A 25,654-nucleotide genomic window follows, 5' to 3' on the forward strand; every position below is an offset into this window, starting at 1 on the left:
TATTTGAGATACCAGACATTTGGAGGCACTTAACTAATCTGTTCTTTTCCAAAATATTTTCACATGTATGAAGGTTTGTCTAAGCCAACCAGTGGGACAACATCCTTACTACAGAGAACATAGATGTTTTCAGGGCTGCTCTCATTTCACCACTGCTGGAGCTCCCTGACACATACAGAGAATATTTCTCTTATTGCTTGCTCCCTAAATGTTGACATGGTCAAAAACTCCTATCAATATCCCTCTGCTCCCTGGTTCCCTGGAGATATGTATGGTTAATTCAAAGTGACATCCTCGAATTCCTCAAGCTTCAGGCACACATGGCACAAAAAAAAGTTTTAGTCTCTGACCAGGAGACAATAGAATATGTATTCCAAATACTGAGCAAATAACGTGAACCACTGGTGCATACACCAATTTGCTAAACTATCAGGTGTAGGCAAGGCCTTTATTATTCATTTCGAACTAAAGAAAACTCAAAAAAAATTCAGGGACTGGCCCATGAGGAATATTTTGTGTTCAAATTGGATTCCAGCAAATTTTCTTCGCTACAGAAAATATAATTTCTCTTTTCCTATTTAGTTGTGCAAGATAATATGTTATAATCACATTTAGCTGGAACAATAATAGTAGCGCTTGCATAATAGGAACTGCAGAACCATTCTTGCTCAACAGCAGTAGCAGGGAAGTCATCTGAAGTTGAAGTAATGACTTTACTGGTCTTAATGGCTTCTTCAAGTCTCGATTCAAAGGGAACGGGAAATAAGGTTATCAGTGTGAATATTTTCCAGAGAGTTTCTCATAAATCCAAATGATTTCATTACTTTTCAGAAAGTACCTTTCAATTACACATAAAGGATCAGCTTCACATTACAAATGAAGATGCCACATATGCAACTTGAAGAGATTTTAGTTAGAAAGTCCAGAGTTGATGTTCAACCTCAACTTGCATTTTGAAATTGCTGTTTCTATAACAACATGTAGGAGAAAAGCCCATATGATTAGTTTGCTTTCATTTAATCGGTAAGAGAAATTTCATAACAAAAGAATAAAAAAATACCTGCAGGCATTACGTTATTAAGCTACTTTTCAAGAGAAACTGTTTAAGTAGTAAAGTACCCAAATATGCTTTAAATTGTAATTTTTTTCTGGTTTCAATTTAAATTGAAGAAAGATTTACAGTCATATTCTCCAGCAGACTAACATTTGTGTAAAATGGTATATGATACAAGATTTATATACCTTCTACATGTTAGCTTTAATGATACTCTGCAAATGTATGGACGGTCTCCCAGCAAAGGCTGAATAAGCTGGATTTTAGGTTTTATCTGTGTTGGTAACTTGGAAGAGTAAAATACCTTAGTAGAATATGCTTATTTTAAAAGGAAAGACAAAACTAGGATATATACCAAAACAAAGACCTCCAAGGAAAGATATAAGGTAGCCTGATAGATCATTTCAAAATATTACGGTCACATTTTAAAATATGGATTTGGTCTTCTATAATTTCCCAAAGTTTACTATTTCTTAACTGATATCGTGAACAGCTGGAAAACAGAATCATGGCAAAGGCTGACTAGTGCAATTAAAATTGACTGAAGAGGTAAGCAAGTAAAGCTGCTTAAATATATACCACAGTCTAAACATTTATTTCATCTAAATGTGTGAACAACTGGAAGAAAAAATGGCTTTGTTAAAAGATACGGCACTAGCAGAAAGGTGGTTTTAATTAAGGAATAAATTTAAATCTTAGCACATTAAAAAAGAAGACCTAACACAAATGGGTCACACTCTTATATCTAGTTTAAATGTTTGGTTTATACACAAGTCTTGCTCTCAGTGAGAATGCAGTCATATTTTCCAGAAACTTCAAAGACACCAAAAGCTGACAGTGCTGTTGTAAGCAGCAGTTCTTTGTTACTGTGTCCCCACACGTTCCCAGTCGCAGCCTTGCCCCTTTCTTGTACCACACAAGCATTTGTGAAGCCATGTAGTGAACTAGACAAGAGAATTTATTAATGGGAACCACAGCTGAAGCCAACCCACCCCCTGCCCCCAAAATGAGCTCATTTTAACCCACATCAGTTCCCTTGGCCAACTCATCAGTCAGCTGCCCCAGTGCCTGCCCAGCACAGCAGCCTGAACAAGTGACCGGAGCAGGGAGAATGCTTCTCCCAGGATTAGAGTTGGCATTGGGTGTTCACGGCAGCACAGCACCGGCATCCAGATCAACCGGTGCTTAACACCGCTTCCAAATGTGCCTGTTCGCTTATGTAAGATGAAGCCAGCTATGTCAATTGCAAATAACATTAAATTCCTCTGCTCATCCTTGTGTCATATTAACTCTTGATGACTGCAGCAAAACCAGTTTTTGAAAGCATCTGTTCACGCTAATGCTTGCCATTCTAGAAGGTCCTTCCAATAACATTCCTAAATTAAACACTTATATATTATGTCAAATTAAATACTTAACGTTTCTTTAGCCAAACAGTAATATTTTCACTTTACATTTTAAACTCAGCCTTTCCAATCAGGGTTTGAAAAACAGCAATAATGTCATCCTAGAGAACAGAACTTCCAAAGTTACTGTGCCCTGTACAAAACCAGTATTAAGAAAAGCAGCTTATATTAAGGCACTAAAGTATTTTGAACAATTTTCCAACTCTCCTTCTAATTAAGACTGTGGCCAAATAACAACAACAAAAAAGCTTTTGTTAAAATTCCATCTTGCTGAGACAAAAGTCTACCAGAACATTGCTAAGGGACTCTAAGCAATACATTTCCAAGGACTGTCTTATGGAACTGTCATATAACAAGTTATCACTTTTCCTAAAGAAAAACATCTTCCTTTTTACCTCTATGTTAACCGGTCTAATGCAATAGAAGGATCTTATGTCCACAGCTAAGATATGTAATGTCCTTGCTTAGAAAATTCAGCAACTGCAAATTTCAGTGGAGCATATCCCACCCACATGCTACCTATAAAGCATTCTACATACCAGCAGCTTAGAGCCCAAATGACTGTAGGTATGTCTTAAAACAAAACCAACCTCCCCCAAAATAAACAAAAAACTCCTGTACAACCTATTTTACCTTGTTGATGGAAACTGTCAATGCTGGCTCCAGTTTAGCCTCAATTTCTTCTGGTGAGTAATAACAAAAGAGCTTCCCACCTCTTAGTATGCAATACAGTCTCCTCCAGCTAGTGAGACTTCCTATCATTTGCTAAGGGGAAGAAACAGTCAGAAATTGCCAAACATAAAGTACAAATTAAGAACGTATTACAAGGTATACAAAGACCAGCCCTGTGTGATCAAAACTTAGACACACTGAATTCTTTCCTAAAACAAAGGCTTTCTGTTGCAGAACATTTCAGAGCCACTGATTGTTGAAATGTTAGCAATACTTCAAATGTGTTTAGGTGCTTTACAGTTTTTGCAGATTTATTGCTGTGTGACACTAACAATACAGAATCTGCTTTCTCACACAGGAAGAAATCTAGAACTGATGTCTACCCTAAGAAAGAAACCACGTTTATTAGCTACAGTAATTACACAACAAGAGAAATAAAAAGATTACCTCACTTCGTAAATACTGTACATTCAACAAATGTCAAGCAAAGACATTTGTCTAGAATTTCCACTTTCTCAAATGAACTTTCTGAACAGCTTTCATAAACACATTATAGTTTCGCAACCAGTCCAAAGCCTGTAATTCAGCACTCCTGACAAATGACCCAGCCTCTCTGGCCCTCCGCTGTCACCTTCTCGTTTGCCTAGTTGTGCAATGAACCAAAATAGAGAAGTAAACTGAGTTCGGATGAATCATTTTTGAAGGGAGAGCTTAAATATGGCTCGGTTCACCAGTCAGATTCGCCATGCTGCGATATGAACTCCAGTGCCAGCACAAGGGGAGGCACGGACAGGAGGAGACCCACAGCATTATCAGGACTGCTGCCATCAAGCACCAGCCTAAACCAGCTCTGAAACAATGACTACACTTGATCTTTATGTAACAGCCTAGAAACCTTTATTGATAAGCATGACAAGGAAACATTTATTTCTTCACACTTAGCCGCTGAAGATACTATTTGGAAATGCAGCTGTGAGATAGAATTTTCCCCTTGCTCTAGGTAGAACAGGTGAAAACTTAGAGTTCTCAAGAAACCACTTCGAGTTAAAGCAAATGTTTTAACAATTGACTCTCCGTGACAGCCATTAACAGAAGAGGATGTAAACAGAAGCAAGGTCTTCTTACCTGCTGATTAAGAAATCCTGCCATCATATCCCTAGCCATGCAGGAAGGCTGAGCAACGAAACGGCAACACATATTTCCGTACAGGGGGAGCCAAAAAGAGGATTCCTCTGGGGGAAAAGCCCAGGCAAAAGACAGACAAACACTTAGTTCCAAACATTTGCCCTAAATATATATTTTAGCTTTCTACATCCATTTTTACGTTAAGATCATTAATGTAACTTTTATGCTTAAAGAAAGATATTTCATCATGTAGGATTAGGCTAAAACTGATTTTTAGTCTTCAGTAAGTTATTTTTATTAAAAAAAATAATTTCCAAAAGAATTTCAAGTAAAAATGGACATGTTGTTCTGCAAGAACAAGTTGTTCTTACATAAAATATAGCTCTAAATCTCACTTCACAACTAGAAACATTTTGAAAGATAAGTACACTGGCCGTCTCATCATCCCATCATGGCACACAGCTACATTTACACATGAGCACTTCATTTCAGATTGTTTTATTAATGCTTAGAATTTGTATCTACTCCTTTCTTCAGCACTGGAAGAGCATTTAGAATCCCGAGGAGTTTTTAACGAATTGCAATATCCCTCCTCACTCAGCTCCGTTGTGCAATAGGCTCTCTCTTCTGTAATTAGAAGCAGGTAATACAACATTCCATTGACATGACTCTGTCTTTGGTCATGTTTTAAAAATGCTTGTAATGAACAAAAACATCCAGGTATGTCATTTCTCACCAGACGAAGTTATGTAAATTAATGACAGAAAAAGGAATTTGAAGAAAAAGTATAATAAAATACTAATAAAGAAAGGCTTACAAATATAAAAGATACACAGAATTATTCATCCAACCCTTCAAGAAACAAATGCCCCACAAATCTTCAAATCTCTACTTATTTGGAATTAATGAAGTGTAAAGAATGAAATTTTCTTTGAGGTCAAGTTTACCCAAGTAAAAAATAGAGTTCCCAGAAGCTATGTTGAAAGTCCCATGTCTTAAGTTAACAATTAGAGAGTGGCTTATGGAAGGGGCTCTACTTTCAGCAAATACTGGATGGAGTATCTAAAATTGTGCTCCTGCTACTTAAAGCATTACCTTCCGTTGCAGCATAATCAGAGTCCCTGTATTGGCATCTAGGTTGACTGCTGCCAACTTGTGCTGTCCCAGACCTGAAGTACAGCGACCAAGGCAAACTGCAAGCACATGTGCTTACGTCTTGGGTTAAATTTGGGCCTGAAACAACCTTGCTGAAGTTACTTTTCTACTTTCCTTCTGACTGCAGAGGAAAAAAGCTGTTCTTCATTCTGATGCCCTTCCTTGGCTGCGAGGAAGGGGAAATAATTTGTATATAGCTACAACTCACCTAAGACCAAGATGCAAATGACAGAATAAACTCCCAAAAGAATTAAATTTTCATCTGGACTTGAAATTTTACTCAACTTAGAGTTTATTCAGCTGTGTACAGATGCCTGGTTTAGAGCTGTTAAATATTTTATTAAAGTTGTTCTATATTAAGTATCAAGAAAAATAATCTCTTTAAGCTCTTTAGTTTACAAGAAAGAAAAATGCAAAATGTTACTGGTTTTTTATTTCCTTAAATTGGTACCACATGTACTTACCATTTCCTACAATGGTAAGGTTGTGAGTCCTGAAATTGTCCTCAGCACTCTCCAGCCCCAAAGTGGTATATGCCAGCAAACTGTATCTTGCTCCACTAAATGTGAAAGAAAAGGCACGTTTAGGACATTTCTGCTTTACGTTTCTCAGGCAGTCATTAAAGGCAGTGTAGATGTGCCTGAGATAACACATTTGGGTACAAGGGAACGCCAAGGCGCAAGGCAGCAGCTGTTGGTGACTACAGATTGCCACCCCCCAGCTTTTATTCCTAAGCCTAAATCAAATACATTTGGTAATAGGTTCAAAAAAATCTATAGTTAATAGAACAACTGATACAAACTTTATCTGAAAATACATGTTAAAAATTAAGGGCTTTATACTGCTCCTCCACGTTGCTCTGCTCTTTTGCTTTGCCTGTGTAGACTATACTTTATGAAACAGTTGTTTATATATGTATATTTTTAATAGTATCTGATAGCTTGATTCTTCACATGCATAAATCTGTGCAGAAATCCTAGGGTCAGCTTTGTAGCATAAAGGACTCTCATTTATTGTGCTTATAGGTTTCAGAATCTTATATCTTTGTTTTAGATTTTGCCTAGGGGGGGAAAAAAATATCACATTTACAATTCAGCACAGTGCACATGGAATGCAATTCTTGGAATAAACTAGTATAAATTTGGTACATGTTTAACCTTTTCCCTCAAATACTCTTCAGAGCGAGTAACAGATTTACAGGCCAGCAATGCAGTAAGAATTCCACCTGGCTAATGGCAGTTTAAACAAAGTTCACAAGAAAACAAATCCGTCAATATCGCTAACTACTCTCCTTAACAGGATCTAGCAAAAGATCCTTAAAATATCTTCAACACCTCATAAGATAGGTTAGTGGCGTAAAAGGTGAGAAGATACTACTAAACTAACATCAGTAAAAAATAGTTTTCTATGATAATATTTTTCAAATGTTATTTTTCCTAATAGCACAGTGGGAACATGGCTCTGCAGAGGAAAAAGAGGGATGCCTACTTAGCCCTAACCTTAACCAAAGAGGAGGAACAGAAAAAGTAGCAAGTTTGTTAGCAGGGAGGTCTGTTACACATCTATCTCAAGGGAATAAAGAGAAAATTAAATATAACATTCTGGGCAAAAAAACACTGCTATGAAACATTTCAAGAGAGCAACATGAACAGAAACTCGTCGCCATGTGTATATATTCCCCGCTAGACTGTTCCCTAACAAAAGATTCTCCACTGATTATGTTTCGCCATGGAGTTGATCAATATATTAGCATTCTATCTAAAAAGTACCAAAAAGTTCAGTTTCTTCTCAGAGATAAAACTTCTGTGCTGATTTTAAAGTTACTTTTTTTCTAAAGCGTGACTAATTACCACAACAACCTTGCCAAAAAAAATAGCTACTTCACTTTTAAAATATGCTTCACGGTAACATTTTCGTTCAAAAATATAACAGTCATTCCTTTCAGCCAGCTGCAATGTAATTTAGAAAAGTTTTATCTGCAAATATTTTTCAAATTTAACTGGCAAATCAGGATTGTTGACTACATTTCACAGAATTAGCTAGCTGCCTTAAATGGCAGTTTCTTTGTATAACAAAGAATAATCTGCCTGCTGCATCTCATTTGGTACTTTGTATATCTATAGTCTTTATCTGTGTAATAACTTTATTTTTAAAAAAATCAGCTTGTCTCCACAACATGCCTGTGGCAAAGGCTCGTTGTTAAATCTGTTTACTGATCAAGAGACAGAGGCACCAAAGCTGCCACACAGACACTGGCGTGGGAAGGTGTAACTACATCACCCTTTCCATCAATGCATATTAATGAACACATCTCAGATTCCAGAATCTGTTCCTGAATATTAATCCCAATGTCAGAAATCCCAACCTTAGTTCACTCATCCAGATACAGAGAGTGGAGGATTTGTGAGTCAAAAAAAACCCAACAACAACAAATCAGCTAATATGCTTACTTTTCAATCAGATCTTAAATAATAGAAGGCAAAACCAAATATAATCTTCAGGTACTGAAAAGAACCCAGCTGTAAAAGTGAGGCCGTTAGATTAGACGATGTCCTTCTCACAGAACATCACTATGAATTTGACAATTCAAACACAGGACACCGAAGCTGTGCCCCAGCGCAGTGGAGGACAATGCATTAAAGGCAACAACAACAAGTCCATGTGTAGGCCAGCTCTGCAAGTGAATAAATGTGCTCTCTTCAGGGAGTCTCTCCAATGTTTTATCCAAGGAGCAACCTAATTGCTTTGGAATTCAATACTATAACTGCACTAAACATCTTCCTTCTACAACAAATGTAAAAAGAAAAAAAAATTAAGCTAGCATAGAAAAATTAAGCCAGCAAAAGACTGTACAGAAATGAAAAGAGGGATAATTAAGAGTAGAGAGAGTATCAGTATAACTGAAGTTCACCAACCTAAGCAACCATTCAAAGCACTTTGTCACTAAGCTTTTGCAAGAAGTTACAGGGCTGACAGTTTCCTCACTAACCAGAGAAATTTCTAAGCCAAGAATTTGACACAGAGGGATCACAGAGTTTCTGGAAAACGGAGAACTTCGCCCATGTGTGCTCTGAATAGAAAAAGGCCTGTATGAAATCTACAGAGAAAAGGTGTTCATAGAATACAGAAAGTTCCCTTTTTTGGTGCAGTTTAATTTCTCCTGCTGGGCTGGTAAAACTCTCTGGGAATACTTGAAAGATCTCTTGTAATCTTGCAATCTCTTTCCCTTTTTAAGGGCTACATACCAAGGTCCTAATAATATAAATCCTAAGGGGAGCCTATTAGAACAAAATTGACAACTTATTTTCTGCCTATAATAACCTATTTCTTTCCAAGACACTTTTTAAATCACCTAGCAAAGTCATCATTGAACACATTGTTTATTTAACTCTGTTAAGAAAGTAACAGTCACTGTGAGATAATTATTTACAGTAGAAACAACAAACTTCGAGATGGAGGAAAGCAAAATACAATTACAATTGAGAAACCAAAAGCAAAACCCAAGGGAGGAGGCAGCTGTTTGGGTTGTCTACTGACGCTTCTTCCTCAAAAGACAGGCAATCTATATTCAAGTGAGTACGGCCGGCGAATAAGCCAGTGGTTAGATCTGAAGCAAACTGTGCCTAATGACAGTGTGTCATCGCCCAAGTGCAGCTTGTGCAAAGCGCATCTGCTGGAGATGCTGCAGATTGAAAGGTACACTGTCATTAGGTACAACACGCTGGATCTCTTGGATGTGTATTTCTGATTGGAACAGTAATATCGGCATACGGTAATATCAGTCTGACAAAGATAGAGTATGCTTGAATGTTTCCTTTTAAAATCCAGCCAAATAGATATATGAAGCTAGACTAAAACTACTCTCAACACCTGGAAAGAATTAGGCATTGATTCTTTACAGTTCAGCCACCAAAAAAAGAAAGAAAAAGAAGTAATTCCTTGAAAAAACTGCTTTCTTAAAAAAAAAAAAATAAATCAATATCATTAGTATTTACAGTTTAGGTACTTGGCCTGCTTAAATCCCAATGCAATTAGAGTAGCTGGGAAATATTAGTAGGCAGTTAACTTCATTAAAAAATGCACGAAAGACTTAAGATCATTTTTAAAAGGAAACAGGTAAATTACCGGGAGCAGCACGCACTTATATGAACACTGAAAACCAGTAAGTCATTTTAAAATGTTCTGTGCTGAAGTCAATTAAGAAAATTCCTGCTAAGCAGCTTGTAACTGTAAAGTGCCTTTGACAATCCAAAAATTTACCAAAAAGCCAGCAAGTAGAATGGTCCCCATATGCACAGCAGGTCAGCTTCATTAGGGGAGAGGCTACAAGGGAGGTTTCTCCTTTCTATCTACCACACTTCTTTATTTCACACAACTTTAACTTTCAGACACATCTACCTGTCTGCCAAGCATGAGCAAAACTGGCTGGGTACAAAAATAAGGTGGGGGAGGAATAAATGGGAGAGGGGAGAAGGAGAGGTAGGTGGACAGAGGGACACAGACAGACTGATCACACATGCTTGATTTCCTCCAGAGATCAAACTAAAAATACTAGAGTTTGCAAATAACAGTGGATTTACCAGTTAGCTGTCTAGCAGAAAGATAAAGCCTACTCATGTGTTTCAGATCAGAACCAGGCCCCGGGGCTGAGTGACATCGCTGGAATTCACACCTACTTTCTCATTTCCTATTTAAAATGTAAATTTTTTTTCATTCGGGTAAGTACAGAAATAACCACTTTCTTGGCAATTTTCCAAGAATTTACAATAGATTTGGCTTATTTCTATTTTAAAAAAATATAAAACCAGAACACCAATATGTAGGGCTTACTGGATGACAAGGTCAGCAGGCAAAAGGGACTCGGTGCTGTCTTCCTCCAGCTCAGCTTTGAGTTTCTTCCCTGTAGCTTTGCTGAGGGATGTTTTAAGCTTCTTTGCTAGTTTCTTAGGAGTGTTTGTTACATATAAAGACTCCTCTGTACAGCAACTATACACTTCAACCTTCACCTGGAAATCTGGTCTTGCTTCATCACTGAAGGGGAGGAGGAGAAAATTTCAGAGCATTTGTTAATAAACTTGAGCATGCAGCCAAGGAATGCTACTGTTACTATATATATTGAATAACATATATTTCTAATCAAGAAAAGCAATGCCATCAGATTCAGGCAAAAACATACATTAATATGGAATTAAAGACTGGAGTACACAGCAGTAATCTAGTGTTGAAGTCATGGGATAGATGTTATAATTAACCATAAACAATTGTAAACAGGAAATTTGATGTTTAGGTTAAAACTGGGGAAAAAAAAAATGTTATGGAAATACATAGGCAAGACATCCAAACACACTTAAATCTGCCCTCTATTGCTATGCAAAAATCACATGTCGAAAACCTATCCGTGCCTATGGTCCTAAATCAGAGCGAACTGTTTTAAAGATATCTTAGTTGCACCTCATCCCTTTCACATTACTGAAAAAATCCTGTCTCACAACCAACAAAAATTGCCATTCACAACTTAACTACCTACTGCTGTGTTCTTCTGTCCGCCGCCTGCGCTCTCTGTTTTCAGTTCTACTGATTCTCATATTCTCAAGCTTCATCACCAAAACAGAAGCCTGGCCTCACCTTTCAGATACAAATCATGTCATTACACACGCTCATAACAAAATTAGCCCAAAGGCTTTTATAAGAAGTCTTTCTTTATCTCACGAGATACAAGGCGAAGTCTTTTCTGCTTTTGTTGTGGTATTTCACAGAAAATAATAATGGTCAAGTCTCCTATCTTTGAAGAATCAGATTTAAATCTTTGCCCCCCACTCTTAACTTTAACGGGTGTTTAGGAGAGTTTAAAATCTGATTTAAAGATCCACTCTCAATCACACAGTTTTCAGGAGCTTGATTTAAAGTTTTGAGTGGTTCTAGCTTTCCAGTCAGTCTTCCTCAGGAGACTGAATCTAAATTTCTAATATAAAAAATAAAGCAGGGAAAAGGAAAAAAAAATAAGTTAAGTGCCTCTCAGGACTCTCTTAAAAACTATAAAGAAACAAAAAAGTACATGAGAACACCTTTCTACTCTTTTCCAGGTTACTTTTAAAGATAAGTGAATAATTTCCTGTCTAGTATTCCTCAATTCCAAGGACTGTGGCTGTAGCACATGCTCATATAGGTGTAAAAGAACATGATGTGTGGAAGAGAAGGTCTGGTTTTAAGAGAACTGCGACTTCGGGGAACACCAAAAGAGACTGTAGCCTCCTGTACAGAGTAAGACTTAAAACACTGGGTGCAACATTCATGCCTACACTTTTATAAGGCTTTAAGGTTTTAGTATTAATTTAATTTTGTCCTTGAGGTACGAGTTTATCTCTTTATATAAAAAGAAAAATGCTTCGGCATGGCAAAAATGAAAAGTAGTACAGTTAAAGTAGCACATCAACAATCAGCATCATTTTGTACATAAAAACCAAACTTCCAGAGGAGGGGATCAACCATCCACAGAAACTAACAGGACCTTTACGGATGCCTTTGTCCACAGAAAAATTTAGTGGATCTCAATCAATACATTCACAGTCATATCCACTTTCAAAAGGAAACAGCAATATTTGTACTTCAGTCAACAGAACTAAATTATACTCACAATATGGTTACATTTTCAAAACAGATATCTGTTATTGCTTTATCTACAATAGCCACCTCTGTATCGAAAACCTCAGCTCCCATTCTGAACAAACAAAAAACTGCATAGCGCTGTGATTCTGGAGAGAGACAAAGAAATATTTTATTAGCCATACTACATATCACAATACTAAATGCTTCCAGTAAACAGAAGTAGAAAAAATGGTAATTCGGACCTCTAAGGAATTGCCCTCAAATTCTTCCCAACCGAAATTTTCTATCATAGGATTTTATTATAACTGAACTATCAACAACATTCAAGGGGAAAAATGCCCACCTCTAGTCAACTTTTTTTCTTTTCTGATAATCAGGGGTAGTTTGTGTTAGCAACTTCAGAAATATTAGTAAAAATGCAATTTTGTTTAATAAAACTGATCTTAAGCAAAAAAACCCCACAAATATTTGATCCGAACCCTGTCTCATTTTATGAATGTACAATATGGGATTAGACTATTTTGCCACGCTTAGCCCCTCTGACCCTATTGAAAATCAAAGTGAAATCAATGCCAGGTGACAGCTGGAACAGATTTAGGGTTAATCTCCATGACACAGCAGAATGCATGTACTTGAAGACTATCCAATAATCCACTCAACACCAACAGACAACTTTCACTTAAATTTCTCACTGGAAACAGCTGCCAATATACTCTCTCAAGTGTAGACAAGACATAGAACAACATGTTTAATCAGAAGTTTCTCAGCTATCCATTTAATAACAATACTTCTGCATTACTTCCTCTGGAATTTCTCCTCAGAAGGGCTTCTTGGAGGCTGGGGTTTAGACATACAGAAATACAGGACTTGGAACTAACTCAACTTGCTACAACCAACAGCTTCGAGATCAGAGCAACTACGCAACAAACAGAGTAAAATATGGACCTACTGAAAGGTCAAAGAAGAGGTTGAATGAGTAGGGACTTCCCCATCCAGTTTAAATTTACAGGCACAAGCAAATGCTTATCACAGTAGTTCATTACATCTTACTTACTTTCTTTATTGCTGAAGTGATCAGAGCCTTTCCACATTAAAGGTATTCGGATATCTAAAGGCAAGAAAAAGGTAGGGAAATTAAGTTATAGCCAATACTGTAGATCTGTGGTCAAACAAATTACAAAAGGTTTCTTGTTTCTTTTCCTGATGTTTGGGAAGTAACAGGACCTTCTGCCCAATGAACAGCATAGCTATTTCAATTTTATTTTCCATAGCAAAAGAAAATTAATCAATTAGTTCAATTTGAAGTGTCATTTTCTTGTATAAATTATTCTAGGATAAAGAATATTCTAAATCTCATTTGAAAGTATCTGAAATAACATTTCAGAGCAGCTGTGTAACATAGTTCTGAGAGGTATTCTCAGAACTCAGAGGTTCAGAGCCCATTATTACGCACAGATGTAAACTGAAGCTCTGCTTGCCTTCTGCTGGAAACTGCTCATCCAACTGCAAGAAAAGCTTCCTGTTTTAATGGAAGTGACTGGGATATTTATACTGCAAACACTTAAGTCTTAAGACAGAGAAAATACCACTTCTCATCACACGCCCAGTTAGAATTCTCTTCGTTGGCATAAAAAGAGTTTAGAATGTTGTTTTAACTCAAAAATTTCCTTCTACATCAGAACCATAGTACAGGCAATTATAGAACCATCATTTTAAGTCATGCCTGCAATTTTAATATTAGGAGAGTATTTTCTTCAAGAAATTTTCCAATTTATCCACTCAATCCAACACAGTACTGAGTGACATTTTCCCCCAGTTTTGAGGACTCAAGTCAGACATAATGTTTCTTATTTGTCCCTTGTTAAAGGACAAATGCAGTGAGGGCTTTCTAAATCCGAAGTTGTTTTCCTAAGTACAACACAGCGTTGTTTAAAAGTATATGCAATATATTAAGTGACACATGATGGCAGCAGTGAACAGCTCTAGTTCAATTGTCTTTTGATAAAAATCTTCAAAAGTTGTGAAGGAGCATTGCTGACTCCAGTGTTGATCTTTGTATGAGGCTGATAGAAAAATTGGCATAAAGTATGCTGAGATGCAAAACAGTAGTGGTATTTTGGCAACAGATTGTAATGTATTCCTACAGGGTTTTACCCACAAAACTTGTTGATTTAAGTGAAACTGCATATAGTCACTCTGTTTCAGAAGCTATATTAAATGAAAAATTTAAACTTAAGGTAATTTTGATTATAGTACGGGACATGTTATTATACATGCTATTTCAATTCTGAAACTTGCAAATTCATCTATTTTTAAGTGTTCATGAAAACTAAGGAGTTTTCAACTGTGAACTGCCAGTATACAGCTGTAGACTGGCACAACTTCCTAAAAACCAGTGTCACCGCATTGTGAAACTGCCTTTCACTTCTAAAGAAGCATTTGTATAGTAAACATTTCTAAAAATAGTTAAGGTTTTTAAATAAGGAAACAGAAATATTTTCATTAAAATTTACAGAAGTCTCTCTTAAACTTTAAAAACATATATATTTATCTCTATCAGAGACAAAGCACAGAATGTTACTTCCCTAAAAGGCAAAGGTCTTAAATTTACACAAATATGTGAAAATAGAGTTACAATAAAAGCCTTTTTTCATCTTTAATCATACACAAACTCTGAATGACAATTTTAATGCGCTCAATAGGTCTTGTTAACAACTAGAGTACTAGATTAAAGATTACTTCTGTATGCCACTTTCAATATCATGCTAGCTGAAAAATTTATGCCTTAGTCAGAAAATCATCAGGATATAGATAGTCAATTGCTTGAACAAGTTTAACATGATACTTGTAAATCAGTTTTCAATTCATTCTTGGATTGAAAGAGCTGCCATTTATCAAAAACAAAGATCAATTTTCACACACCTTAATTTCAGTTACCATTAGCTGTAAATCCATGTGGATTCAAATTGGATACATTCAAGCACTACAATTAATCAGACTTAAAGCCAATGATTGCTTTATAAAATTACTGTAACTTACAATTATGCTTTTTGATCAACATTTAATGTATTGTCTTCTGACAAAATAATTGATTGATAACATAAATCACATAATTTATCCACACATACGGGAGATAAATAAGTAAAAATAATAGAAGTGTGAAAATCTGTGGATTAAGGAATGCGCTCCCCACACAGTATCTGACACACAGTTGCTTTCCGTAGGAGGACATTCCTCAGAACTCTGGCATAGCTGTTCCTGAACTTTAGGTGTTGGCCACATGATCGCACTTTTTTTTTGCTAATAGTCTAAGCTTATGGCATGTACTAACCATCTGACATGCTAATATATTTATAAGCGGACAGACTACTTTCCCCTAAAAAATCGGTTCTATATCTTCAATTCTTAGACTACACGCCCTGTCACACTACATGGACCACCACTCACTCCTCATTTCCAGCCTCTCCCAGACAATACAGTTACGACATCTCCTGATTCACGCTGCTTCTGTTCACAACTGCATTCCCAACAAGGCAGGCACATGCACACGCAGGTGTGCCGCCCGAAAACACAGGGCAGCTCCAGTTGCAAAGCCACCGAAGGCCGGCATACAAGAGAGAAGAAATGCAGCATGCCCCATGTGCTGCACCAGGATTGGGAAAGACAAATAATGGACATTACAGATGTGGACGTACTGCAGCTGTGGAAGTGGGCAGGACCTGATTTGGAGTGCTAAAGAGACACAGGGTAATGGGACAGAGGACAACGCAAGGAGGAACCAGGGACGCAGATATTAATGTCATCTCAGGGTCTCCCAATTGTGTATCTTGCCCAGAGGTTCCTGCCCTTGCCAAGCACAAACAAGCCTGTCCCCACAATTGCTTCTCATGTGCCCCAGTTCTCTGCTTCTCAGGCACGCACAGTGGAAAACAAAGAGTTAATAAAAGGTGACCTATAGAAAGCATAAATCTCCCAGCAGAGGCCAAGAAGAACATTTAGGCTTCCCTGCTGTAAACTGGACCTAGCCAGGCTTCCTGACACGAGTATCTGCAGAGGGGCGAGGCATGGCAGCATCCCAGCACCGACAGACTTGAGTTCGCAAGGACGTAGTTGATGCCTCTTTCTCTTCTTCGCCTCAATCTATGCCACACTTCTGAGGATCACAGCCTCCAGTTTGAGAACTGCTACGTTAGTAACAGGACAGAATCACTGGCACACTATAGAAAGTGGTTCTATTCTCTTGTCCCATCAAAGGAAACTATTATTCCTAAATGTTTCATATACTAAACAAAATTTTCATACTAAAAATAGAGTCCTTACACAATTCTGATTTTCTAAAGATAACAAAATGTATTAAATGATCCTAAAGTCTTCACTGCATATAACTCTACATATCCAAAGAAAGGTGCAACCACAGCACAGACAGGCAAACAGATGCTTTTATACAACTACCATAAGGAGGAAAGACAGCTACGCATTCTGCAAACAGCTGTGCTGGCAGAAAACATTACTGAGCCATGTGCCCTTCACTCTTCTTCTACTAGAAGTTACCTTGCTTAAACATATGTCAAAATATGCAGAATTAACTTAAACAGTTTAAGTAGCGAGCCCTTCTACACTATTTTATTTTTAATGAAGCAGGTCAGGGAGCACAAACAGATCTGTTAGCAAACCTAGCAGAACAGCCCAAATGAACACCTACGAGAACGCTGAGCATAACATCCTCTATTGGCACACGCAAACAAAATCATAAATTCATAGTGCTGAAGTTTGAGAACAGGCTAGGAAACAGTGTACCAGCCTACTGGAAATCACTGTTAAATATTCTTGTTACTACTTTGCATCGAAGCCATACAACTATACCTTTGCTGTAGTAATGTAATCTGTATTATCTAAATAACATTTGCATGCTATTAATAGTTATAATTCTGCCCTCAGTTTGTTAGAAATACTCTGTATGATCGCATCAAAGACTGTCTTTGTGGGGAGAAAAAGAATTATCAGCACATTTACACCTATTTAGCTTTGAAATGTATGCAGTGTTTAGTGACAAACAGAAAAAAGTGTTTCCCACTGTGAGAGTCCCTGAAAGCAAAATAGAAATACTAGGTAGGATCTTCAAAAGCACGTGCGTGACTTAAAAGCACAAGTGCCCTTGAAGCACAAGAGGATTTATGCCCCTGAAACCCATACACACTTTAAAAATACTATCTTGTTTGTATAATTTGTATTACAAGTTACTGTCCAGCCAATTAGCTCCTACAACTGACCACCCAGCTGCTTACCTGATATAGCAACCTTTGCTCTGCATGCCACCCTGTCTTTAGTCCCATTTTCTGAAGACCTGCCAAAATGAAGAAAAGAAAAACAAGGTTTGAGATCTGTGCATTTAGACCTCTAAAACGCAACCCTTTAAACATTAAAAAGTGTCAGGGTTTTCATATTATAGCTCATTTCAACAGCTTTTCTTTAAAGTTAAATTTGGTATCTCCGGTATAAGATATGAATCATTAGATTCTTGAGGATAATCCAAAAGGAAAGTACACGATCAATTTTCCTAATTCCCTAGAAGATTTTACTCCAAAGCTTATTTAACCTGAGTTTTAAAAGACAAGTAGATTAATATTCCTTGTCTTTTCCAGCTCTAACAGAATCAAATACATTAACAGTTGGACTTGTTCTTAAAGGTCTTTTTTGACCGAAAACAATTCTATGATTCTAACTTTTCCCCTTCTGTAGACATCAATGAGTAAGCAACATAATTTACCAGTTCTGTTATTGGTTAGAAAATTGCCTGCTCCTCTAATAATAAAGACCACTTACAAAATGTTGCATTGTTAATATTGTCATTTTACATGCAGGCAGACAGTTTACTATGTAGCCAGAGTGTAGATCTCAAGGTCAACCTTGAATTGAATCAAAACAATCTGTAGATAATGAGTAACAATAGAGTGCTCTCCTTGTATCCGCCACTGCTAACTCCTAACCAAATAAGGTGAAATGAAAATTTCTAGCTGCTACCAATATCCTGACTTCCAGAGGCAGTTGTAAGATCTTCAGATCACAGATTACAGACCCACGTAACAAGAAACAGAGACAAAACTCACTTGAAAACCCTAGAATTTTCTCTCTCAGCCATCATCATCTTATCTGGATTAAGCCTTAACTGAACTCCAGTCTTGAGCAAATACTGAGAAAAAGAACGGCAAATGTACTATCGGCTATCAAAGATATGATCTAAATTGTAGAGAAATAACTCTATAGAATGCATCTCTCCAATGGCCTCTGCTGACAATCCAAAAAACCCCTTGAGACAGAACTCTAAGCACTGCATGACAGACACAAATCAAGTAAACAATACAGCTGACTATGACTGTAAGAAAACAGTGCAGCTGTTCGGATACATCTGCAAGTAGCTCTGCCCTGCTCTGGACATGAGCCGTCACCATTCTGTGCTCACTCACATCAAAGACCAGGAGCTGAGTAAATCAGCATCTATACATACTTCATATTATTCCATCATTAAAAGCATAAATAAAAGATTAATTGCTACAAAGGTCTTCATCTTAGTATGAAAAACCAATACAACTGAAATAATTACAGAATACCACAAGTTATAAATGAGAGTTTTCAAAATCAGCTTTCACGATAATAGTTGATATAGTCAGAAAATACATTTCTTTCCTTCAATAAATTTCTCCTGTAAGACCACATTTCTGAAAGCAAAAAAGTAGAACTGTTCCTACAGATAAAACTAACTAGAGCTACACATGTTCACGGAAGGTTTCTATGCTGAATTGCAATATAATATTTCATTACATAGCATGAGAGCAATAGCATCTCTGCATCATGATTCTCAAATCTATTCCATTAAGCAAAAAATTATAACATTATTGAAATAAACCACGTATACTTTAGCTCATTCAAGAGTTATAATGTGAGAATATTTTCAACTGAACTGATTTTTCTTCATACTTATTCTTACTTTGTTGTAGTTAACAGAAATGGCCAGCAGAGGGTACCAATTAACCATGATGATTCCATCATTAAGGGGACCTTAATAACAATAGAAAGAATGAAAAGTAGAAATAGGTATATTCTGACTTGGATAGTTTTGTTTTGTTCCTTCAGACTTGGTTAGGTATCTTTTTGCATGCTAAAGGTAATCAAGAATATATGGCTATTATGTTACCTGATATGCAGATGCAGAATTATAGTTTAATGTTAATAATAAAACCTATCTAGAAAAATATGACTTGTATTTAATTTTCTGAAATTGAAAGAAGATATTGGAATGGTCTTATAATATTTTAAGGCAGTAGTGACTTATATTTGAATGGGGGAAGACAGAAGGAAGGGTTTAAATTCACTTTCCTAGACAGGCTGCTAAGAATTCAGCTACCCAAAAGCCTGCTTGATAATGAATCATAGAAATGCTCCATTTGAATTTGAGCTGTTACTCACCGGTCTCCGGTACTGCACGGGGTCAGCTCTTGGATTTGGTTCTGTAGCTCTGTCCTGTATGCACGTATACGAGCATTGCAAACCATCAAGTTTTTAACTGCTTGCAAGAGTTGGTCTTTTTGTGTGCTCACTGCGAGTAGTTTGCAGATGCCTTCTCGCATGCGGATTTCAAAGTTAATCTTCTCTTGGATGTCGCATTCCTAGATATGCAAAAAAAAAAAAAACAAAACAAGTGGAGGACTAAACAAAAACCCAACTAACAATATCTTGAATTTTTAACAAGCTCTACTGACTTCACAGTTGGGATATAAAACCCTAGGTTTTAATTATATGAAGCCATTAGGAGATGGTTACTAAATACAAAATGATGGTTCTCTTTTCAGGAACAAAAGAGTAAATCACAGGATGTAACAGATTCACTATAGCCATTACACATGCAACTTCCAAACCACGGAGCAACATTAACTCAGGGTAGCATCTGAAAGTTACTAAAAATGTATGTTTCAATGAGTCATTCATAGGATAATAACATATGGTCTCCTCATATGGTCACTGAGAATCCTAACTGAACAAAGCTTATAAATTAACATCTCACTTTTTTAAAGTGATCCCTACTAAAATAAACTCTAAACTCTAGAAATTATCTGAAATACTTTAAATCAGATATTCAATCTCATTACTTCTTTGGACATCTTAAAATGGTTTAAAAACTGGAGTTTTTTCACTTCCAGTTGATATAAAATTCAGGTAACATCAGAGGCAAAAAAAGAATATCCCAATACTTGACAGTTTTTTTGAAGGAGTGGGGTTTTTTTAAGGTATTACAAAAACTTCTGGGGAGCCACCTTTTTCCTACCTACTTTCAGAGAAAACAAATATTTATAAATGTGCGTTGTTCCTCACTTGCCACTTCAAAGATGTCAGTCCACAGCAAGCCAGAAGATAACGAAGGTGAAGGATCATAGACCATTTGCTGTCTCCCAAAGGTGTGTTGGATGCCACTGGTGACTGATACACATTTCCTTGTTATGTGGCCATCCCTGACCAAACCAAATATTTCTGACACATAAAAACCAGAGTGTTGTCACTGTACTGTAGGGCTGCATGGCAAATAAATGGCAAGTTGGTGATGAGTGAAGCTTTTTCAACACCGAGAAAGTGTCCCAGCTGGAATTAAAAGCACTGTGCCACTTTTCAGTTTTATAGTACATCCAAACTCTAAACAAGTGCCTTGGAATGGATCTATAAGCAACTGACTGAAACTCACGCTACGATAATTTGAATTGACAAGTTCAGTATTTCAGCTGGTAAAGTACTGGCAGCTGCTCTCCCTCAAGCCTCTAAAGGGATAGAAACAAGAAGGAGCTGATTTCCCCGCAACTCAAGTACCTCAGAAATTCGGAAGCCATGAAAGGGGTAACACAGACAGTTTTCTTCTTTACTTGGGACTCATCTGTCATTAGCTGCCTTTGCCACGAGAAAGTGACCCTTCAGAGCAGTCACAAGAGGCAGTGGAAGCTCACTACATAGTTATGACCCATTCCCTCCCAACCTTGCAGGAGTGGGTTCGATTCTTTCTGAAGGCCTGATGCCATAATGCAAAAACACATAATGTTTCAGCTGCTGTTCCATCTGCTCACAGATCCAGCCAATAAGCCACACTCAGTACCAGCACAGCAACATGCTCAAGTTGTAATACTCTACTATGCAGCATCTGAACAGAGCTGATTCCCAGCTACCCCAGAACATAATAAAAACCCGGAGGCCATCAGATCCCTTCAGCGGGATAAGCCTCTCGCTCTGTTTCCCACCTCTTCTGCTACACACGGCAACTTCATTCTTGCGAAAATGGGACCTAAAGCTGTGCAGAAGGTTCTGCTGCCCCACATAAAGAGCCAGCAAGTTGCTAAAATCCCTTACACGAACATAGTTTGTCATTTTCCTCAGGCAATAAAGGAGGTGGGTTCCTCCCCCCCAAGATGATAAAGACCTCAGGCTCATGTAATCAGGCAAAGTAGGACAAATATATGTTCTACTGAATTTGCCAGAGTTTAAGACAATTTAGTCACATGGTGAGAACACAGATGATGATAGGACATCACCGCGGAGAAGGACACTACTAAAGCACAGAGGACTCTCCAGAAACTAGTAACTCTCAACCTGAGACCCCATGAGAAATGTTTGGCACATGGACAGGTCACCGTGACACTGGCCCTCTGGCACTTCTGGGTTGCTCAGTGGTGAACAGCTCCCAAAGACCACATCAGAGATGTTTTCCATTGAAGTTCTGCTGGTATTTCCTGCAGTCGATAAACAAAGGCCTGAGACCCAGCACAGCACCGTAGACTACCCCAGTTTTCCCCTCATGGCTTTGCTTTCCTACGTTTCAATCCCAAGCAGTGCAACGTAAAGCAGCACCCCAGCACCTCTGCATCCCCAGCACCTGCCTCACCAGCCACGCTTTTTCTCAGCGCTTGTTCTAGAAGGAAAGGAGAAGCAAATAGCTTTCATCAATCTTCTTTTATTGCAAGCCAAAGTTTATACAGCTATGAAAAGCTAAGCAAGGCCCACACTTGTCCCTAAGAAATAATTACTCATTCTTTGAGCCTAAACTAACACATCAGCTGTTAGAAAGCTGAATTTCATCTCAGAAGAGTGAAGTGGTACTTCCCCCCAACACTTCCCAGGGTAACAAGCCTCTGCACTGACCCAGCACAACACACAGCTCCTCTCCAGCTCCATCACCTGGTACATAACTATGGGGAGGAAACAACCTCTCCTAGTTTGGGGCATCTGCATTTATCAGTATCAGGACTTTCAGAACTACACAAAGGATTTTGTCTATGCAACATCTCAGCCAGGCTCGCATAAAATATTCTGGACTAGCATTAAAATGGTTGTTGGGCCACAGCTCAAATAATTACACCGTATAAATCTCAGCTGAAGGAATAACTTAGCAGCCTGATTTGGAATGTATAAAGTTCTTCATGCCTACAAAAAAAAAAAATGGTCAGCACTTTTTTTTCTTCGACTCCTTCTAAAAATATAAGCATACCATCTGGACTTGGAGGAATGACACAGCACTGCTTTGCCATATGCTGTCTACTAATGCACCGTTTCCCTTGCGGTCTCCATCCTTCCCCCACCAGCAGCAGAGTAACCCAGCCAAGATCACTAGTAGCTGTTGAGATTTTTCAGCTGCCTGCTCAGAAACTGCCTAAGCAATACTTCCAGAAAGAAAAAAAAAAAAAATAAAAAAAAAATTAAAAAAAAAAATCTTTGTATTGCCCTCCTAATTATACCTAGGATATAAAAAATTTTAAAGGATTTCTAGTTGTACATAGGTGATGGAATCATAAAACGAACAAATCCAACAGCAACTAAGAAAAATGATATGGGTACTGCTGAAGGCAGGACAAATTGAAATTTTAATTTAATTGGAATCTTAAATACAGGCTTTCAGAATCTTATTCCAGGGTACACTGCTGATCGATTGGCACAGTGGCTTACATCTAAACCCCGTAGGTCTGCTACATTTATTTAAAAGAAGCAAGGAGTCAGGCAGCAAGGATTCTTCTAAAACAGCGGCTGTGAAATCAAGATACTAGCTTGGACACTTTTCTAGCTAGACACAGGAACGAGTATTTATTGTAATTGACAGCAACAGCTTTAAAGACACAGTCGAGTTCAACCAATTCGGGTTTTTAAGCGACCCGAGGTTTAAAAAGCCCTGATTAATGGGAAAATCAATGGCTAAAGAGAGCTCCGAGAGCCTGAAGGGGGTGAGAGCAGGAGCTCAGCCCCAAAGCGGCGTCACGCCGGGCGGCGACCCGGCCGTTCCCACACGCCGCTGCCCGCCCGGGCCCGTAAAGCGGGCTGCCCCGCGGCCCTGCCCCCGCTCCGGAGCTCTCAACGGTCCGCACCTGCCCCGGGGCGGAGCAACGCCGGGCCGCGGGCGGGCACCTTCCCCCGCCGCCCCCGTCCCGCACCGGCTCGTTCCGCGCCCGCCCGCGCCTCACCGGCTCCTCACCGCCGGCGCCCGGCGCGCGCCACCGCCGCATCCTCCTCAGCGGCGCCGCCGTTCAAAACTCCCGCCCCCCGCAACGGCCGCCGCGGCCCCGCCCACCAACCGCCGGCGCCGCTGGAATCACGGGTTGGGTCCTGCCGAGGATCGTTATCCGACTATAATACCATGGCATTTCAACAGCCGTGCGAGTAGCGCGTGTTGTGCAAAGTATACCAGCACCGGGCCCTTGCGGCCAGGAAGGCCAATGGCATCCTGGGGTGGATTAGAAGGGGGGTGGTTAGTAGGTCGAGAGAGGTTCTCCTGCCCCTCTACTCTGCCCTGGTGAGACCTCATCTGGAATATTGTGTCCAGTTCTGGGCCCCTCAGTTCCAGAAGGACAGGGAAATGCTGGAGAGAGTCCAGCGCAGAGCAACAAAGATGATGAAGGGAGTGGAGCATCTCCCTTATGAGGAAAGGCTGAGGGAGCTGGGGCTCTTTATCTTGGAGGAGACTGAGGGGTGACCTCATTAATATTTATAAATATATAAAGGGTGGGTGTCACGGGGATGGAGCCAGGCTCTTCTCGGTGACAACCAATGATGAGACAAGGGGTAATGGGTGCAAACTGGAACACAAGAGGTTCCACTTAAATATGAGAAGAAACAACTTCTCAGTGAAGGTGACGGAACACTGGAACAGGCTGCCCAGGGAGGTTGTGGAGTCTCCTTCTCTGGAGACATTCAAAACCCGCCTGGATGCCTTCCTGTGTAACCTCATCTGGGTGTTCCTGCTCCGGCAGGGGGATTGGACTAGATGATCTTTTCAGGTCCCTTCCAATCCTTAATATTCTGTGATTCTGTGATAAACTGAAAGTGCATTAATTATTCATTGCACTGACTGGAGAGGAGTGGCAGCCGTCTCTCCCCTGCTGCCAGTTTTTGCAGCTCAGGTTGTCTTCAGCAGACGCGACAAATTAGCCAAAATAGCGGCTCCTATCCACCCCTCATCCCCGATTTCTCATCTTTCCAATCGGATGGCCACGGGCACAGCTCCTCACTTGGGGCTGTCAGCTTCTGCAAGAAGTAAAATGTGCTGGAACAAGCGAGACACACAGTGTTGCTAACAGCTTTCTGCAGGAGACAGAAGTCCCTGGCTAACATATGCTTTTTAAAAAAATACGAGAAAATGCAGTTAGAAGGGGAAATTTGCAAATTGCTTTGTCGGGATTTCACACAGGTGCCTGGCAGCTCAGCCTGCCCCGTGACATTTGTAACCTGGGCACAAACCCAAGGGGCCAGCCTTCAAGGAAAATCATGAATTTCCAGACTGAAGGTATTTATTCCTGGGTGGAAAGCAGAGGACAGGAAGCTCTGCTTACTCCAGAGTGTTCAATATCCACCTCCAGGCAGAGGCAGCAGCAGCTGTTCAGCAGTGCCTGCCTCTGTCTTGGGCCACATTCATGAGGGTAAGGAGGCATTCAGATATTTGTGAAATACCTTCAAACCACCCTGAAGTCCACTGCGTACCATCGGCAGGACGCATGCCACAAGTGGGAAGCCCTACCCTAGGTTATATGTTCATATACACTACGTTTTTTCCCATTTTTAGATACACTCCCTGTTCAAAATAAATGTTTCTGCACTAGGTCCAGTGGGTAAATCCCATCAGGGAGACAAAAGGCTTTTGATTAATCAAGGTATGATCCTTACAAGCTGCCTATGGACAGCCAAGATATCTAAGAGTGAGTTTGAGGGAGATGGAAAGGAAAGTCTCCATGTAATCCTGGTACTTCACGCATTCCAGCAGGAGCCTTGCACTCCTGTCTCTGCTACAGAGTTCGGCATTTCAGACACATCAGGAGAGACCCGTCAAAATAGGGGAGCACAAGAGATGCCAAATCAGAGTGCCCTTTTGCTTCATGGTAAGGTGTATCTCTTAAGGTGTGGTCTCTACTCTCCTGAATCAGTCAGGGATGGGATTGGACCCTCAAGAATCTCCAGGTCATTTTCTGGGTTATATAGGAAAACTAGAAACAGGGACATGTCACGGAGAGACCGTTCCTGGGATTGAAACGAAGCAAGTGAAAGTCTCCAGTTATCTAAACTGCATTATTGTTGAATCGAGGCTTGACCAAAGTAAGTGAGGAGGAGCTCCAGTCTCCACAAA

The 25,654-nt window shown here is 39.1% G+C and overlaps 1 protein-coding gene across 2 annotated transcripts in view; it reads right to left on the reverse strand.

Moving 5' to 3' along the window:
* RTKN2 (rhotekin 2) overlaps positions 1–25,654 on the reverse strand; it is a 47,660-nt gene that overhangs the window by 10,528 nt on the left and 11,478 nt on the right. Inside the window, exons 3-10 of one of the 2 annotated variants that reach the window (XM_065639025.1) lie at positions 19,483–19,682; positions 17,304–17,362; positions 13,073–13,126; positions 12,047–12,164; positions 10,243–10,443; positions 5,877–5,971; positions 4,258–4,364; positions 3,094–3,225 (exon numbers count right to left, since the gene is read on the reverse strand). In XM_065639025.1, the coding sequence (XP_065495097.1) occupies positions 3,094–3,225; positions 4,258–4,364; positions 5,877–5,971; positions 10,243–10,443; positions 12,047–12,164; positions 13,073–13,126; positions 17,304–17,362; positions 19,483–19,682 (966 nt within the window). The remainder of the gene's footprint in view (positions 1–3,093; positions 3,226–4,257; positions 4,365–5,876; positions 5,972–10,242; positions 10,444–12,046; positions 12,165–13,072; positions 13,127–17,303; positions 17,363–19,482; positions 19,683–25,654) is intronic. The other variant, XM_065639026.1, reaches the window with a different exon arrangement.

This window comes from Caloenas nicobarica, chromosome 7 (assembly GCF_036013445.1).
Source record: "Caloenas nicobarica isolate bCalNic1 chromosome 7, bCalNic1.hap1, whole genome shotgun sequence".
Classification (NCBI taxonomy): domain Eukaryota; kingdom Metazoa; phylum Chordata; class Aves; order Columbiformes; family Columbidae; genus Caloenas; species Caloenas nicobarica.